Raw genomic sequence first — 16,645 nt, forward strand, 5'->3', positions numbered from 1 at the left:
TGTGTGTGTGTGTGTGTGTGTGTGTGTGTGTGTGTGTATATACAGATAAAGACGGATGGATGGATGGATGGATGGATGGATGGATGGATGGATGGATGGATGGATGGATGGATGGATGTCATATTTGGAGTGTTTGTGCTTCTTATTCAAGATGTATGGGCTGAAATCAAATATTTGTAGATTAAATAAAATTCCAGTCAATAACTCATTACATTTTATGCCATTAAAAAGTAAATATTATATATAATGGGAGGATACAGAAGAACAAATTATTATTATTATTATTTTTACAAACTGTTCTTTTAGTTCTGTAGTTGAGAATTCTTCATGTTTGAAACCAATTTTCAACATAAGTACACTTTATATTTTTGTGTTTTAAACCTCACTAACTAAAAATACGATGCCAGTTATCTGGTAGGTTTTGAAAAGGTTCAGGTCAAATTTTGACTTAATCAAGAAACCAAAAAAAAAAAAAAAGAAGCCTTTTAAACAATTTGGGAAACAAAAAAAATAAATATGAAAACGATGTACAAAAAATAGCTCTAAGTGTTGAAATTCACAAAAAGTCATGACAAAAAAAAAAAGTATTATTTTTACAAAAAATGTATTTCTAAGATTAATTTGCGCTGATGATGCTGCAGAATAAAAACAACCATCACAGTCATTAAGAGGTATCGCTGAAGCACAGCCTTGTCAAGTCTCCAGACCGATATGATCAGGCTTTTTGATTAAAGCAGCATAAATTCATCCAAGATGGCCGCAGGTGCACGTCAGCGTCTGTTTTTTCACTGCGTCTCGACTGTTTTTTAATGGTATAAAAGGGCTTTCATATAATGTAAGGGGTTGAAACCGGGTGCTATCACAGTGACATTTTATCCTGCTCCGGTGTGATTTACATGGCCTGTGTTTCAGATCTTAAATTGCAATCGTTTTAAATTGTTATTATTAAAACTATTGCCCTTTACTGTTATATTGTATTGTATTGTTATATTGTGAAAGAGGTCTTGATCTCCATGATTTTTTAATCTGGTCAAATAAAGGTATTCAAAAAAAAAAAAAAAAAATCACATTTAAAACACTTTGCCCAAAATTTCCTGACGATCCATCCCGCTCCTGTAGAGACACATGAACCAAAGAGATGAGCTGACTGATGGATTTTCTCATCTCCAACGTCACACAGAGTAAAAAGCAGAGCTGCGCTGCTCAATTCGAAACACAGAAACCAAACAAAATGTGGCAAAGCTCCTCATCAGATACCATCTCACCGGCGGAGCAGGGAGTACCGAGTCGATTGGTTGGAGATTTTGTTTCGCTGCATTCTCCAGAAGCCCCTTTTAAGCTTCGTTTATTGTCTCTTTTGTGCACCCAGCTGAAAACCATACCAAATCAAGCAAAGAATGTTCAAAGCCACGACTGCCAATGTCTATTTACAATCAAGCAGAGAGCACTTTCAGTCCACCCTTTTCAAGGAGGAATGAATAAAAATGAAAGAAATGTTTTCACCACGAGTCAAGTATGAGCCTCCGGCAGGATCTAAGGACAAGTCTTGAACTCGTCTTTTTGTAGCCACTTTCATTTATACAGATAAAACTTCAGCTGCACCGATTTCACAAAATTACCTTGTTGTCTCTAGCTGCATGTAATTGATCCTGAGAGTCCCCCCCCCCTCCCCGGACTTTAATAGCACAGGTGTGAGACAAAGCTGAGTCAAGTGCCAGACGTGCTGAAGAGAGATGTGTTATTTACTTGCGGCTCTCAAACGCCGCTCCGTCTGCCTCCTCGCTGACACTTGATATTCCACATGACAAGACTGATGCTTTAAAAGCCTGCATTCTGCTGTGTCCTTTGTGTGGGGTTAACCTTAAGGTGGCGGCACACTGAATGTCAAACCCTCCACATGTGCACCTTTTTAAATGCCACTTCTTTTTTATTTTTCAGCCATGCAACAGGACAGACAAAAGGAATAGGGGGTGGCCATGGAAGGAGGAGGTAAGAGGTAGATGAGGGAGGGGAGTTTTCACTGCACAGCGCACAAAAAAGCAAATGATATACAATCAGTTAAGCTCTGCGGGGGTTCATTTACCACTTGAAGGAAATATGGGGCACTAAATGTGGGTCTTTGCAGGGCTGCAGAACTGATCCAGTCATTTGGTAATGTGCACAATTACACATGGATGAATGGCAGTCTTCAACGTAAGGGAACATTAGGTTCATTCAACATCGTCTGGTCATAACATGATGGTTTTCATGTTTATTTGAGAAATATGACGAGTAAAAAAAATTAAAAACAATTTATTCGGAGCTCAGATCGAATTGAAACCAATGAGAGTTTGCATGTGCACGCCCTCCTCTCGAAGAATTTGACAGAAAGTTGTAGGTCCTAATGTGGTGAAAGACTCGCTGGGAGAGAAGATAAAAATACTTTACGTTTTGAAGTATAAACTGTACAAGAAGACTAAATTTAGAGCAAATCACAAGAGTTTGTTTGAACAAAAGATGTGTATGACATAATCAGTTGAATGCTCCATGAAAAAAAAAAAGGAAATCATTAAAAAAAGTCATCAGATTTTGTAAATACAAATGTTGTAAATACCAAAATGCCTGTTCAGTGACAAAAAGTCCCAACTTTACATGACCCATTTAAACGTTGGATGATATTTGTACTGTGAAGCATCCCTGAGCGACAGAGTTTCAAAGACGGCTTTTCATTAGTCTGCCAAAATCTTGTGTATGTTGGACATTTTTCTGTATTTATATGTTTTATTGCAAATTTTGTCTAACAGCACAATATACTGCAAACAAAAGATTTCACAAGCTGAGCTGCATGTTTTGATGCGTTTTGAACAGTTTCATCTAAAGCTGTGGAAGAAATATTTGAAAGTTAAGAATGGAAACAAAAAAAAAGGCAAAATAGTAATAAGGGTATTTACATGCTTATGTACTGGCACGTTTAATAATTAAAAAAAATAACATATACGAAGGTTATGGGTACTTTGTTAACTGGTGCAAATTTGTGATAAAGCGTCTGATTTAATACTTATTCATATGAATGTTTAAGATGTCTGAAGCTAACGAATTGAAAGAAAGTCATGAGGCGCTTGCTTACAGAGACAATTAAAAAAAACATGTTTTTTATTTAATAATAGTCTGGAAAAACAAATATGACTCTCTTCAATCTTTTCTGTGAATACTCTGAAGTGTGAAACAATCCAAACCCAAAAATCGACCACAAACAAAGAAGCGAAGAGCAAAAATAGCTAGAAATGGTTCAGTGTGTTGTGATTAATTGAGAAAACTGATTCAAAACTATGAGAGTTTCATTCTTTACTTTCCAGAAAAAGGAGAAATTTGACTAATCTGGCTACTTAAGCTCCGGTTTGAAAGTTACAACCTAAAGTTGGGTAACCTAGATCTAGTATAATACCTATTAAACTATTTTCAACAACAACTAGTAAGATTGTCCCAAATCCAAATCACCCATTTTCAGTGGAATGTCAACTACAGGAACACATGAAGCATTGCTCTTTACAGTATATTTCTATTATAGAAATTACAACTGATGCACAACTAAATTGCCAAATTCTACATTTAAATGACAAATGTCTGTGGAAAATTGGTTCTCGCCATTAAACGTTGCCAACTTGGTCATTGTGTTTCAGTCATGGTGATCTTCATGATCATAATCAACATCTGACAAAGGAGATCCAGCTGTTGGTTCAGGATGGTACTCGTATGGATGAATGTCCATTAGAGCCACAACGTGTGCCATGATTTCTTCAAAACCTACATCTTCTGCTTCCACGTTCACTGATAAACAATGCCAGTGTATCCTCCCTATATATCCTAGAGCATTCTATCACAGCTGGTTGTGGCACCGGTGATCAACCAAGGACAGCAACTCTAACCCATTTCAGGATTTTTTACATCAAAATGCTAAAACCACATTGTTAAATTATTAAATCAAAGAAATGGACAACTGGGATTTGTGTGGAGGGGAAGTGTTTAACTAAAATAAATACATAAAAATCCATTATTTTTCTATGTTATTTCATTTCATTTCCCATTTAAACATGTGCAGCAGGATATGGTTTTAAAATTGTGAAAAAGAAATGAATGTTTTAATAGAAATCTTTTTCAATTACTTTCTTTGACATACAACTACTACAATCTACTATTTGATTCAAAGAAAAACAGTCAGTCTTCTTCAATTTAATCTTTTCCTTATGGCTGTCTCAGAAGTGCCATCATTTTCTTCTTCTTTATTAGAGGAAAAGCCTTGAAACGGTTTCCTTGAATGGAGCCCTGATTTTAGGAAAAATTATGTAGATTGAGTGAATGTTAATGTTGGTTAGGCAAAATAATGTGTTTCGGTGCAAGAGACTGCTTCAGTGACAGCATGGTCCAGTGTCTTTGCTCCGTGGCCATGTGGAGGTAAAAAATTGCTTTTGAAAACAAAATCTGTGGAACACAACTGTGTTCTGGAGTCCTAATGGTTGTAAGAAGTTACCTCAAGTTTATCTCCATCTTTTCTCACAAAGTTTTTATCTGAATCATGTTCAAGTTCAAGGTTAATTCGCATCACATGTGGTACACTAAACTGACAGAGCTTTGGTGAAAATGTCCGGCAGAGGAAAAGGATGGAAAGGACTCTGTAAAGTAGGCGCCAAGCGTCACCGTAAAGTCCTCCGTGATAACATCCAGGGAATCGCCAAACCCACTATCCGCCACCTGGCTCGCCACGGTGGAGTGAAGCGCGTCTCCAGTCTGATCTATGAGGAGACCTGCGCTGTCTTTTTATATTTTTGTTATTTGGGGGTGTAATTTACAATGAGTACACAATTTCGTTCCAACTCGTGTTCATTCAACATTTAACCTGTATAAATAAAAGTTGAATGAACATGAGGTGGAACGAAATTGTGTACTCAAGGTCAGTTACACCCAAAATAGCAAAAATATAAAGTATAAAAAGAAACGGTATACAGTAGTCCCTCGTTTATCGTAGGGGATGCGTACCCTAAAGATCTGTGATAAGTGAAAAACCACGAAGTAGGAATAGTAGTACAAGTAGTTTATTTTATTATTTATATAGATATATAGTAAGGCGTTATAAACCCTTCCCACACTCTTGCACTAATGTAAACAATGTTTCAAAACTCTAAAAGAGCACAGAATGTCACGATGTCAGCTCCCTGCCTCCTCAGCTCTTTGCCACCTGCAAGTGCTCTTGGCCACGCCCACTTTTCCACTCTGCACAGTGAACAGCTGATCAGCTGCAGCAGGAAGTTTATCCTGCAGCAGTAAGGGCTGCACAAAGCTGCAGGGGGAAGCTTTTTCTGTAGCTTTGGGCTGCACAAATGAGCAGCAGGTGCTAAATAATTTAAAATAGTTTATTTTAAATAAAAAAATCCATGTCAACTGTGCAGCTCATCCATCAATCAGCCATGTGTCATGTCCAATCTTATTTTGAAAAACCGCGATAGAGCAAATCTGCGAAAAACGAACCGCGAAGTAGCGAGGGACTACTGTACTGTATAAGGATCTAAGATATATACTAAGCATATACACTAAGATATACGTCAAAACAAATGCTAAACATCTAAGCTACACTCAAAACATTAATAGTGTAAATCAATGTGTTGTGAAATATCTGATCTGATTATGAGTCAACCTTTGCCCAAGATGAGATTCTAAAATTCCATTAAAATCAGTATAATATCACCAAGTGATTTTGCAATCAAATTATGATACTTTAAGTTGCTTTTGTTGGACATTTCTGGCTCGAGGTGAGTAACCTGGCCCCTTGAAGCAAGCTGAGTTTGTGTGAGTGTTTTGTCTCTTTATTCAACACTGATGGTGGAGAGAAAATGATTCTGCAAGCAGTGGTTCAAACTGATGAATCACCACTAAAATGATATTTTAACCAGCTGACTAGTCGAGACATTTCCACTTTTGCCTTAGAACAGACTCCCACCAGTGACTTACTGCACATTCAAAAGTAGCAGCACCTTCAAGGCCAACAGAGCGTGACAATGTGTTAATCACAGGATAAATTTGTGTGAAATATAACTTTACCCTTTGACACAGACCTCTCACCCTCTGATGATTACGAAGAGGAGAAGTGACAACCAATGGTGGCGGCGATGACTAATGATAATGGCAAATCTAAGACGACAGCCACTTCAAATTGCCCAGGGATTGAGAATGACCTCTTGACATGTAAGTGAATCGAGCCATTCGAGTGCAGGCGTGCGTCGCAACCGCCTCGTGTGTTTCTGTTTGTCGTTCGGCAAAGCTCTCCTTTTGTGTTGTCGTGAGATTTGCTAAGAGCTTTGCCATTCTCGAAAAGATGGGGACTGGAAGTCAAGCGTCATATCTGATCCCTCGGTGTCCTGTAACAGCTGTCTCTGCCATTGGAGCATGTGGTTGCCGCTATCCCATATTACATCTCTGCCACTCAGCACCAACGGATCAGCAATCCAATTTCACACAAGCGCGCTCAGAGGGAGGTAATGCTGACGTAGGGATGAGGATCTACGCCTCAGGAAAGACAAGACGTTATTGGAAGAGGTTGAGGCATGGTGCACAAAAAGAATTAAAAACACTAATAAAAGGGGGGTGGAAGGAGATGAAAACACGAGGGTTAAAAAGGCCTGAAACCATTTCTAAGACTTTGTTACACTGATCAAAACAATTCTATTTTGGGTAAATCAAAAAGCTTCTAATTACTACACCATACCATTTTATTTATAAAGTGCTTAAAAACACAGCAACAAGGACATAAATTTTGTTTTTGTGGCAGCACAACAGCTCAGAAGATTCTGGGTTTATACCTGGGGTCATTCTGTGTGGAGTTTGCATGTTCTCCTCATGTTTGCATGGATTTTCTCCAGGTACTCCGGTTTCCTCCCACAGTCCAAAGACATGGACGTTGGGCTGCCTTCAGGCCCAGACCTCCCTTGCAAATCTGTAAGCTCAATTGGATTTGCCCCGTTAAATAAAGGTTAATAATATTAATAATTTTGTGATGGTCAAATTAAACAAAAATTTTAATACACTTTATCGGTTTCAAACTCATCCATTTCAGAGGTCATTATTTTAATTTGGTTTAAATTGTTGTATTGCATTAAACAGAGATATCGGGGTGATATTGACAACAGGTGGGCAGATTAGCTAAAACATGAACTGAAGCCCAAAACAGGAAGTGCATCTAGAAGAAGCATCTGATTATTTTTTCAGACATATTAGTGGACTACTAAAATAATAAGTTGTAGCCTTCACCTCAAGATACTATTGCGTAGAGAATCACGAATAGCAGCAATAACATCAGATCACTTTCTCAAAATCTACTAAATTTTAATGTTTATGAATAATAAACTGTTACATTTATGAGCCAAAAAGAAAGAAATGTCTTTATAAACCGTTCATCTCAGTTGTCGGCTGTCCAGTACTGCCAAAGATCAGTGTCAGGTAGTAACTGGTCAACCTCTAATGCAATTGACAACGCAAACAGTGAGATCCCTCCACCCATGCGGAAATGTAACCCAGGGTGAGCTAACCATCGGCATACAAACAAAGATAGCTGTAATGGTGGAGGAAGTGACGCTCACGGCGTTACCTGAGGCATTTGGTGAGGAATTTTTGCCTCATCAGCAACATTAAGGCCAAGAAGACGGGCAAAAACATTATAAGAGACTAATAACTTAAAAGTTACTGCAGTAGATGTTTTCATGCTGCAGAGCTAGAGTTGCTAGAATTTAAAGTGAAACTCAGTACGTCCTGAGTGCACATTTTACATTACACAACCTATTAAAGGATTTGTGCAAAATTGGTTTAGTTACTTTAAGCTGATCATAGCAAATAAAGGCTAAACGTATGCAACCAGAAGTTGCAACATACTGTATATCTACATACAAAACGCACAAACCAAAGTACAATTAGCTTTAAGCATTAACCTTTAATTCAATCATTAAACATAAAGTAATTATGACAGAAAATGGAGGATTTACTTGCAGTTACCTTCGTACAGACGAACATGCGGTACTTCCTGTTTGTTTATCACTTTTGTATTCAGCTTGTCGGCCACAGGGATTTATCCATCTTTTACATTTTTCCAGACTCAGTTTAGGTTTTGGAAATGGAATAAACTGTATTGCACCCTGTAAACACTCAGGGTAACAAGTCTGAATCGCATGTTCCCCATTGACAACTTTTAACTATTTTTTCTGATGATTTTTCACGAAATCCCTTTGAGCACAAGTCAAAGTTTTGCACCATAATGCAAACCCCCAACGATATTGCCGGAGGAAAAGGGGGTGTAGTTCCTGCAGGTAAGGGGCGTTTCACTTTGGGACAAATTGAGATCTCCGATTGGTCAGTTGCTGACGAGCCTTCTGGATTGATTGTCAGGTCAAATCATGTCAATTTGTTCATGGTCAACTTAACATCCCATTTGTGCAAAACGAGTCCAAACCATCAGCCCTCCACCACCATGCTTGACAGTTGATATGAATCTTGTGCTTGTAAGTCTTTTAACTCTACTTTACTTTGGTCTTGCCTGTCTAAATACCATTTAACTGGACGTCTCATGGGTTGTTCAGCTAAAATCTTACAATTTCTTCAACCCTTGTAAATTGTTTGGAAATGACCTGTTAACCTTTGATAAACTGATATGTATCACCAATTATGTTTTTATGAGTATTTTATGCATTATGTTACCTTACACCAAAAATGTTGCCATATTCGTAAAGGTTTTCACTCTTATTGCCAACAAGATGAGCGTGTTTGACTAGAAGAAACTGGTTGCTACTTATTTTCTTATATTCTATGGAAGCATTGAGGGGTACTTTGTATTTTCAAACAACGCCTCTGCACTTTTTCTTTTAAATAAACATTGATTAAATGAAATATGCCATGTGTTGTTGCTCAGCTCAGGTTGCATTTATCTAATTTTAAGCCTGCAATGAAGATTTATTACCTTCAGAATGGAACACAAAATAACATACTTTTTCATCAAGAGTCTAGCAAGGGCAAGTGTAGAGTAAGGAAAAGAAAGACAGTCTCTGAGATGAATATCTGAGATCTGCTCATTGTAAATACACTTCAGCTTGTGCCGTCACATCCGCTGTGCCAGCTTCTGCTCCATCAAAGATCAGAGGGACAATGATCTCTGTATGCTGGTGGGAAAGCAGATGTAGATTCCCCAGCCCTTTGAATACAACACCCTCATATTGCACAGTCATTGTGACATAAATAGAAAAGGGACTTGCATCTCATCTTTCACACCGCAAAGAGAGATTCAGATCTGGTATCCAATGGCTGCTTATTAGATTGAGCTATCGGACCGCCAGTTTGGAGCCAGACTCGTGAGGCAGCCGGTGTGTTGAGAGAGTTTGCTCTCTATTCTCGCCCACACAAAGACAGAAAACTCTGTAAAGAAGGAAGAAACGCAAAACCTAACTGGACAGCCATCTCTTCTGAAGCCTGGGCTTTGCATGCAGGCTTCTGTAACCAGCAGAGACTCATCACACAGCCAGAACTCAGAGCTTTCCCTGTTTTAGAATAGTTATTGCCTTTCGAAAAGTAACCCATCTGTGTCTTGATTATTACTGTCTCTTCAGACTTAAGTTCCGGTGTGTGCATCAAAATCAAGACCAGAAGGCCTTTTTTCCCCCTTTCTTCTTCTTCTTCTTCTTTTGGCTGCTCCCTGCGTTAGGGGTCGCCACAGTGAACTAAGTCGCACAAGGACTTGGCAGTTATTTTTACGCCGGATGCCCTTCTTGACGCAACCACAGACACCGAGCTACCACAGCCCTCTTTGTGGAGCAGAGAGCTGATATCTAGGACACCCAGAGGAGCAGATGGTGGGGGTTAAGGGCCTTGCTCAAGGGCCCAGAGTGGGACGAATGAGAGTGGGGGCAGGTGTGGGTGCTTCACCTATCCCACCCACATTTTTTATGTCGTCGGTACCGGGGCTTGGACCGGCGATCTTCCGATCACAGGCCCACCTTCTCTAACCTCTGCGCCACCACTCCCCTATCAAGACCAGAAGGCCTTACACGGGCGAATTCTGACAAAAATGTGGCTGATTGATTAATTCATTCAACCTTTATTTATACAGGTTAGTCTCTCTAGATGTCTATATAGATAACTTTATAATGTGTCTCTATAGATGATATAGAAGGTCAGGTATGATTCCACCTTTACAGAAAGAAAGAAAGATCCAGGAAGAGCAGTGAATAAAATGGAAAATCTTGTCACACTAAGATTGACAAGCTAGACCAGGGGTCTGCAACCTTTGCAATAAAAAGATACATTTTGCCACTTTGCTACCAATTACGATGCGTCTGGAGCCACAAAACCTGCTACAACTGTGTACTGTCAACTGGTGGCCCCTGGACCACAAGTTTGTTGGAAATGGCTTTTCTGGCCCGTAGGGGTGAGATTATAAAACAAAAAATGTCTTATTATTAACATTTATTGATATTTGTGCATTTTAATACCAAATAAAAGACCAGATTCATGTACAAAAAGAAAAAATTTTTTTTTTTAATAATTTTATAAAAACTAAAATGATGAACTGTGCAGGCCGATGTGAGTTCTCTTAATTGTTGAGGAATTAAGTATCCTACATAACGCATAAAGTTAAAGACAGTATAAAATTAGGTCAGTTTGTTGGATATTTTTTTACATTTTTAAAGAAAAATAGATACTTTAGTTTATTTTGACTTTGTTTTTTGTGTTTTATTCTTAGTATCATCAAATATTCATTCTCAGCAGCTTGTCTTAAAGGTATTCCAAAAATACTCAGGTGGTTTTGAGAAAAAGATCACACTGCGAGACTGGAAGTTGACTTAAAGTAGCTAAACTACTAGCATGATGTTTTACGCCTTGTATTTGTACTATTCTTCACACATTTGAAAATGACAGGAAATCTGATGAAACTAGCCATTTTCATTGTTGACAATATTTTTAATAAAATTCAGTTTCGTTTTAGTTTTGGTCAAAGCCTGAAAGAGCCGCAGCAGAGGTACCAAATATTGGCCCCGGAGCCGCAGGTAGCAGACCCAGAGCTAGACAAAAAAAAGACAACTCTATCTTTGACCCATTTCATTATTCATTATTCTGCCCCACCTTTCAACCGGTTGGTCAACTTTAGGGGCTCCCCCCACTCCTTTAAATCAAAAAGATCACTATCAACAGTTGTCTTCTGAGAGCAAATGATGACAACGTCTCGACTGTGTGAGGAAGCTGTGAGGTTTTCTGATAGGTCTGTCAAAGTTGTGTCTCTTTCCATCCAGCAGATTTCAAACAGATAAAAGTGAGGAGAAAAAAAAAAGTATTTCCTTTTCTACCCGATGACAGTTTGACAGACACACTCCTCACAACGGAGGTGTGTGTCTGTCTTCTCTGCCTCTGTCTGTACAGCTTTGTATCAGAGTCCTTGATTAGCAATCAATGCAGCGTTGCCCGTTTCTACTCGGAGTAGAAAATATTAATTCTCCCTTTATGTCGCGGAGACATCCAGACCTCGTTGATCCAGGTAAACACATAATTACAGATTCTTGATAGCGCTCAAAAGGGTTCCATATTTTTTTTTTCTTAATTAAAAACTAAAAATTGCACTTTGATGCTTGTCTTTCTTCTTCAGATTAGTCATCAATTTAACAAAGAAACACCCTGAAAGAAAAAAAAAGTTAATAAAAGCCTAAAACCAGAAAATTAGAACTCCCAGAGCAAAAACCTGTCAGGCATTTTAAAAACCAGGTGTAAAAATCTAACTAGGCAAGCTGTGAATGTTTTGTTTAATAAATGGAAGATAGAGAATGTATACCTGGGATGAAAGCCCCATTTCACTGTGAAGAAAAAAAAAAACAATCAAAAGAGGCAAAAAGAAAGTGGAGATTAATTTAATCATTTTACATATTAACACAGACTAATACTTGGGAGCAGCTTTCTGTGTAAATCACTAATGGCCTGTTTTATGAAAACTGGCATTTAAACAGGATGTAAGAGGCAGAAAAGGATGACGGTTTCATCTCCTCTCATTGTCAGACAAGCTGACTCTCAGCATTAAAATGTTCTGGCACATACTTCCTTACCACTTTTGAAAAGAGAAAAAGAAATGCAGCAGACCTCTGGTTTTGCATATTTAACAACTGTTAACTGAACACAACTGTTCATATAGTCACATAACGGCACTCTTGACCCGCCAACCAAAACGCCTTCAGGTTTTACATGATGCTTTATGGATAATAATGACTACTACAGAGCTCAAATAAAAAGTCTCACATCAATCACATGGATCGACCTCTGAAGATCTGCTGTTTGAAGGCTGGTATGATTTTTTGTTGTTGTTGTTGAAAATAAAACTTTGAAAACATGGAAAAAGTGTGATTGAAGAAGGTTAATGCATCCTATCTATGAATTCACTGATTAACCCTCCTGGGGTCAAAACACCCCACATGGCATCATTGTTAAGGCCTCAATGACCCAAGGTTAGGAGAAAGGTTAACTGGACATTAACTGGAATCAGTCAATACCCAGTTTGAGCAGTCGATTGGACACCCAGATTTGTATTTATTTTTTATTCTAGTTAATGAAAATACTAAAATTCAACAGCAATCAAAAATCAAATATTTAATTCTGTAATTACTGTACCGTACTTACCGCCATACACATCATACTGCCATATAAGTCGCAACCGTCTAATAAAGTGGAAAAAAACAAACACGTCGTTTTGCCGCATCACCACTGACCACCCAGAAATGTGGGCCGGTGTTGTGCCAAAAATCAATTGGCTGCCAAATGGCGCCGCGGGAGCGTGCACGGGAGGACTTTAACAAGAATTTAACAAGATTAACACTTAAAAACAATTATTTGTTTGCTTGAAATTATAGCAAAGGTATGTCTCAGTTGAAATTTTCTTTAATTAATCCACTTTGGTGGTCAAATCAGCTGCATTTCAAAGTCTATTAGCAAAAGCGGGAGCGCACAGAGGGATGACTCGATGTGCATTGCTTCAAAATTTAACAAGATAACCACCTAAAAACAATTACTTGTTTCCTCAACATTATAGTAGAGGTGTGTCTCAGTTGAACTTTTCCTTAATAAATGCACTTTAATGGTCAAAGCAGTTGCATTTCGTCTGGGCGGCGAGGCGAAATGAAGCTGATTTGACGTTTGCTACAGGAGTTTCGGAGTGAGATGAAGATGGCTTGGTATGGCAAGCCAAGTGTCTCATTAATAGCCACTTTTACCTATTAATGAGACACTTGGCTTACTATATTAGTCGAGGGCTCTCTAGTGGCTGAAAATGGTTGTGTTCAATATTTCCTATGTCAGAATGAATGAAATCGTCAGATCTCAGCCAAAAGTTGGATTATAAGTGATGGATCACCTGCATCATGAAGGACCCCACTCATCCAGCACACACACTTTTTGCCCTGCTCCCCTCAGGAAGGAGGTTAAGGAGCATTAAGTGTAGAACCACTAGACTGAGGAACAGCTTCTACCCTGAGGCTGTTAAGACTCATGAATCTCTAACCAGAATAATCACTGTGAAAATCATATCATGTTGCTGCTGATCTGTTTCATGTTGCTGCTGATTGGTTTCATGTTGCTGTGTTCATTCATGCTCATCTGCTCACACAGACATTCATGCTGCTGTTCTGCGTATTGTTGTTATGCTACTAGTGCTCAGTGTGTTTTTAGTTAATGTTTATCTTAGTTCATATCTTAAATCTTATTACTGTTTTTATTTTACACACATTTTATACCTTTGGTGGATGTAATTGGGACCCTGCGTACACAATTTCGTTCCACCGTATGTACCACATGTGGTGTGAATGACAAATAAATAACTTTTAATCCTTGACTAAATATGGGTAAAAAACATAAATACGTCGCTTCGCTGCATAAGTTGCAGGCATGCAAATTTATGCAAAAAAACTGCAACTTATAGAGTGAAAATGACAGTTCCTAATGTTAACCCTTTTCAGTTGGGCTTAGTTGTACAAACACTTAGGTCCAATAACTTAGAGGACATTTGCAGGTTTCCTTGGACATAGAGAAGCCAATGCATCCTTGTGCTCTTCTGAAAAATTGTTTTTTTTATTTTTCACTGCATAACCAAATTGTTTAACTCAACCAGAAGTTATAAAACAAATCAGCCTGTTATTTTTCCTTCTAGGAAAGAAATAGAAATGACTAATAGTAGAATTGGCAGGTCAGAGCTGTAAAGAATTGGTCTTCTAGATCACACACACACACACACACACACACACACACACAAATATTCTGAGTGGTGAATCTCTAATCCTATGAATAAATGCACATCTGTTAATTTTCAAAGCTGCCATTTTAGTTGCGCTCATATTTAGCTTCTTTTGATTTGCCTCATAAAGCAGAGGTTCCTTTAAATCCTTCCACGGGGTGTGAGTCTGCTTTGAAAGCGTAAAGTTTCATCATGCCTTGATCGAGTTCAGCTGCGGTGTTTCCTTTCCTGTCTGAGGCAAATTCAAAAACAACTCTCACCTGCCACACCGCTTCCCTCCATTCTGTCTCCCTCATCAAGCTTTCCAAGCGTGCATCTTCTCAAACTTTAATCTTTTCATATTCAATTCGTTTCACAACATCTCATCACAAGGTTATCTCACTTTTCAAAAGACATTTCCCCTTTTAGCCTCGCCCCCCGTAGGGATTCAATAATTTCAGCATCTCCCTGTCTGTTCATTACAGGCTCGCTCCCCCGAAACAAAGAACTGGCAGTCGCACAAAGAGTCGTTCTTGATGCAGATATAAATGCTTTACAAATTGGAAAATAAATAAATATGTAAAAACTAAACCAGTTTTATTGCACTGCAAAGGTGATGCATACGCTTGTTGGAATGGTTTTTACACAGAATCGGACCAAAACACACAACGCTCCCATTGGTTCATCGTGTCAACAACATGTTGGGAAAATAACACAAACTCTCTCACATAGGCTGAAAATGAAAATTATTCAGAAAGAGGATGTTTTTTTTGTCATGTGCCCACTTCCATTTTTGTTGTTGTTTTTTTATAGCATCAGAGTGAATCCCTGACGCCTGCTGTTCGGTGTTGTCTTGGTCACGGCATGAGGTCGGCTTCAATCCACTGCCTAGCAGACCTGTCTGAAATCAATGACCAACAGGACACAATGTGTAATTCTGCTCTCTGACAGCATCTATTGATTGTGGCAGACTTTGTCATGGTGTGCATCTGAGAAAGGAAGACAACTTTTAGCAAATATATGACACCAAATGTTAAAAAACAAACCATTTTCCAACATATACAAGTATTCAGACGATCAAGACGTTCCGTCAACTGAAGAATTTTGTGTATTTTGATCTTTACATAAAGAGGGTGCGCAACTAAAAAGGGATGTTAAGCGGTTTGTGTCGAGACGTGCTCTGAAGAGCAGAGCACTTCGTTTGGCCTTGCTCAGGTAAATCACTAACGGCCAACCAGCAGCAGGTGATCCGCTGAATCCTTATGAGCTGAAGATCTAACAGGCAATAGATTTTATAAGTGAAGCTAAAACAACACTGTGTTAGAATGACTGCTGATGACTAAAAATAAAAAAATAAATAATAAATATGAAGTAAAAATAATTGTCATTTATTTGTTTGAAAAGATAGCCAGACTATACCTTATGTACCTTTTTTAAATAGTGAATTGATGCCTAATAATGTACCAATTGAAATATTCACAGGGTGCGACAGTGATAACATCCAGTTTGTGCAAACAGCTGAACACCATGGGGACTATCTGGCAGTGTCCACGGACAAACTCACCGCCTTCGTCAGACTTCCTCATGCATATATGTATTATAATGTCATCAACATGTTGCCATTTCTGTGCTGAGGCTTTTGTTTGCAACTTTCACACTGTGTCCCATCTAGGACACAGTGTGAGATGCACCTCCACTTCCCTCGTGTTTCTCTTTTCTTATGTAAACAAAAAGGGCACCGCCTCCCATGAGGCCGCAGCTTCAGACACCTCCGTCTCCTAATGTCTGTTTTACTTGGACGGGCTGTATTGAAATGTAATTTTGTTGTGCTTCGGTGCAAAGACAATAAAACTGATTCTAATTCTGATTCTGCTGGTGAAGACTGTCAGTCATCCAGGACATGGTAAATCCAAAAAAGGTTAAAAACAAAACAACTGGTCTTTCAACCATGTGACCAGAATGGCCCCTCTGTGGGTGGGACTAACAAAGACCCATACAATCCTCTATTGTGAATAGTGAAAGGTCAATCTGCATGTGTCAATCTGCATTATGCAAGCTTACGGAACACCTCAGCTTTATGAATCCCACACTCGTTTGTTTGAAATGAGAAAGCTCCTCGGATGAGAAGCAAAGCGTCTTCAGTTACAAAAAAGTCCAGTTGTTTTGTTTGAACCCTTTTTGGATTCTGATTCTGAACGCAAAGTTTAAATTGATAATTGTCTAAAACATATTTCAGTTATTTTAGTGCATCAATTTTGCTGAGTTACATTTCATGTCATTGGTTATTCTAGTGGTTTGTCAGATGCATTTTAAAAGGGGATAATGTGTGCATATCACAGAAATGTTGATTTAATATATATATATATATATATATATATATATATATATATATAT

The 16,645-nt window shown here is 38.5% G+C and overlaps 2 protein-coding genes across 2 annotated transcripts in view; one reads left to right on the forward strand and one right to left on the reverse strand.

Moving 5' to 3' along the window:
* The window catches only part of LOC119418463 (kelch-like protein 29), a 405,803-nt gene that overhangs the window by 269,009 nt on the left and 120,149 nt on the right, over positions 1 to 16,645 (reverse strand). The window lies entirely within an intron of this gene.
* LOC119418708 (histone H4-like) lies at positions 314 to 6,521 on the forward strand. The gene is made up of 3 exons (XM_037686040.1): positions 314 to 329; positions 4,607 to 4,788; positions 6,399 to 6,521. Exons 2-3 carry the CDS (start codon positions 4,618 to 4,620, stop codon positions 6,519 to 6,521), a joined length of 294 nt encoding a protein of 97 aa, XP_037541968.1. The 5' UTR covers positions 314 to 329; positions 4,607 to 4,617.

The sequence above is a fragment of the Nematolebias whitei genome, chromosome 12, assembly GCF_014905685.2.
Source record: "Nematolebias whitei isolate Nwh7 chromosome 12, NemWhi1, whole genome shotgun sequence".
NCBI lineage: Eukaryota > Metazoa > Chordata > Actinopteri > Cyprinodontiformes > Rivulidae > Nematolebias > Nematolebias whitei.

Excerpts from the sequence above, each read along its gene's own strand:
- LOC119418708 (XM_037686040.1), top strand. The coding sequence starts at position 4,618 with ATGTCCGGCAGAGGAAAAGGATGGAAAGGACTCTGTAAAGTAGGCGCC. Across the intron at positions 4,789-6,398 it reads TCTATGAGGAGACCTGCGCT|CTGTCTCTGCCATTGGAGCA; the intron begins GTCTTTTTATAT and ends GTCCTGTAACAG.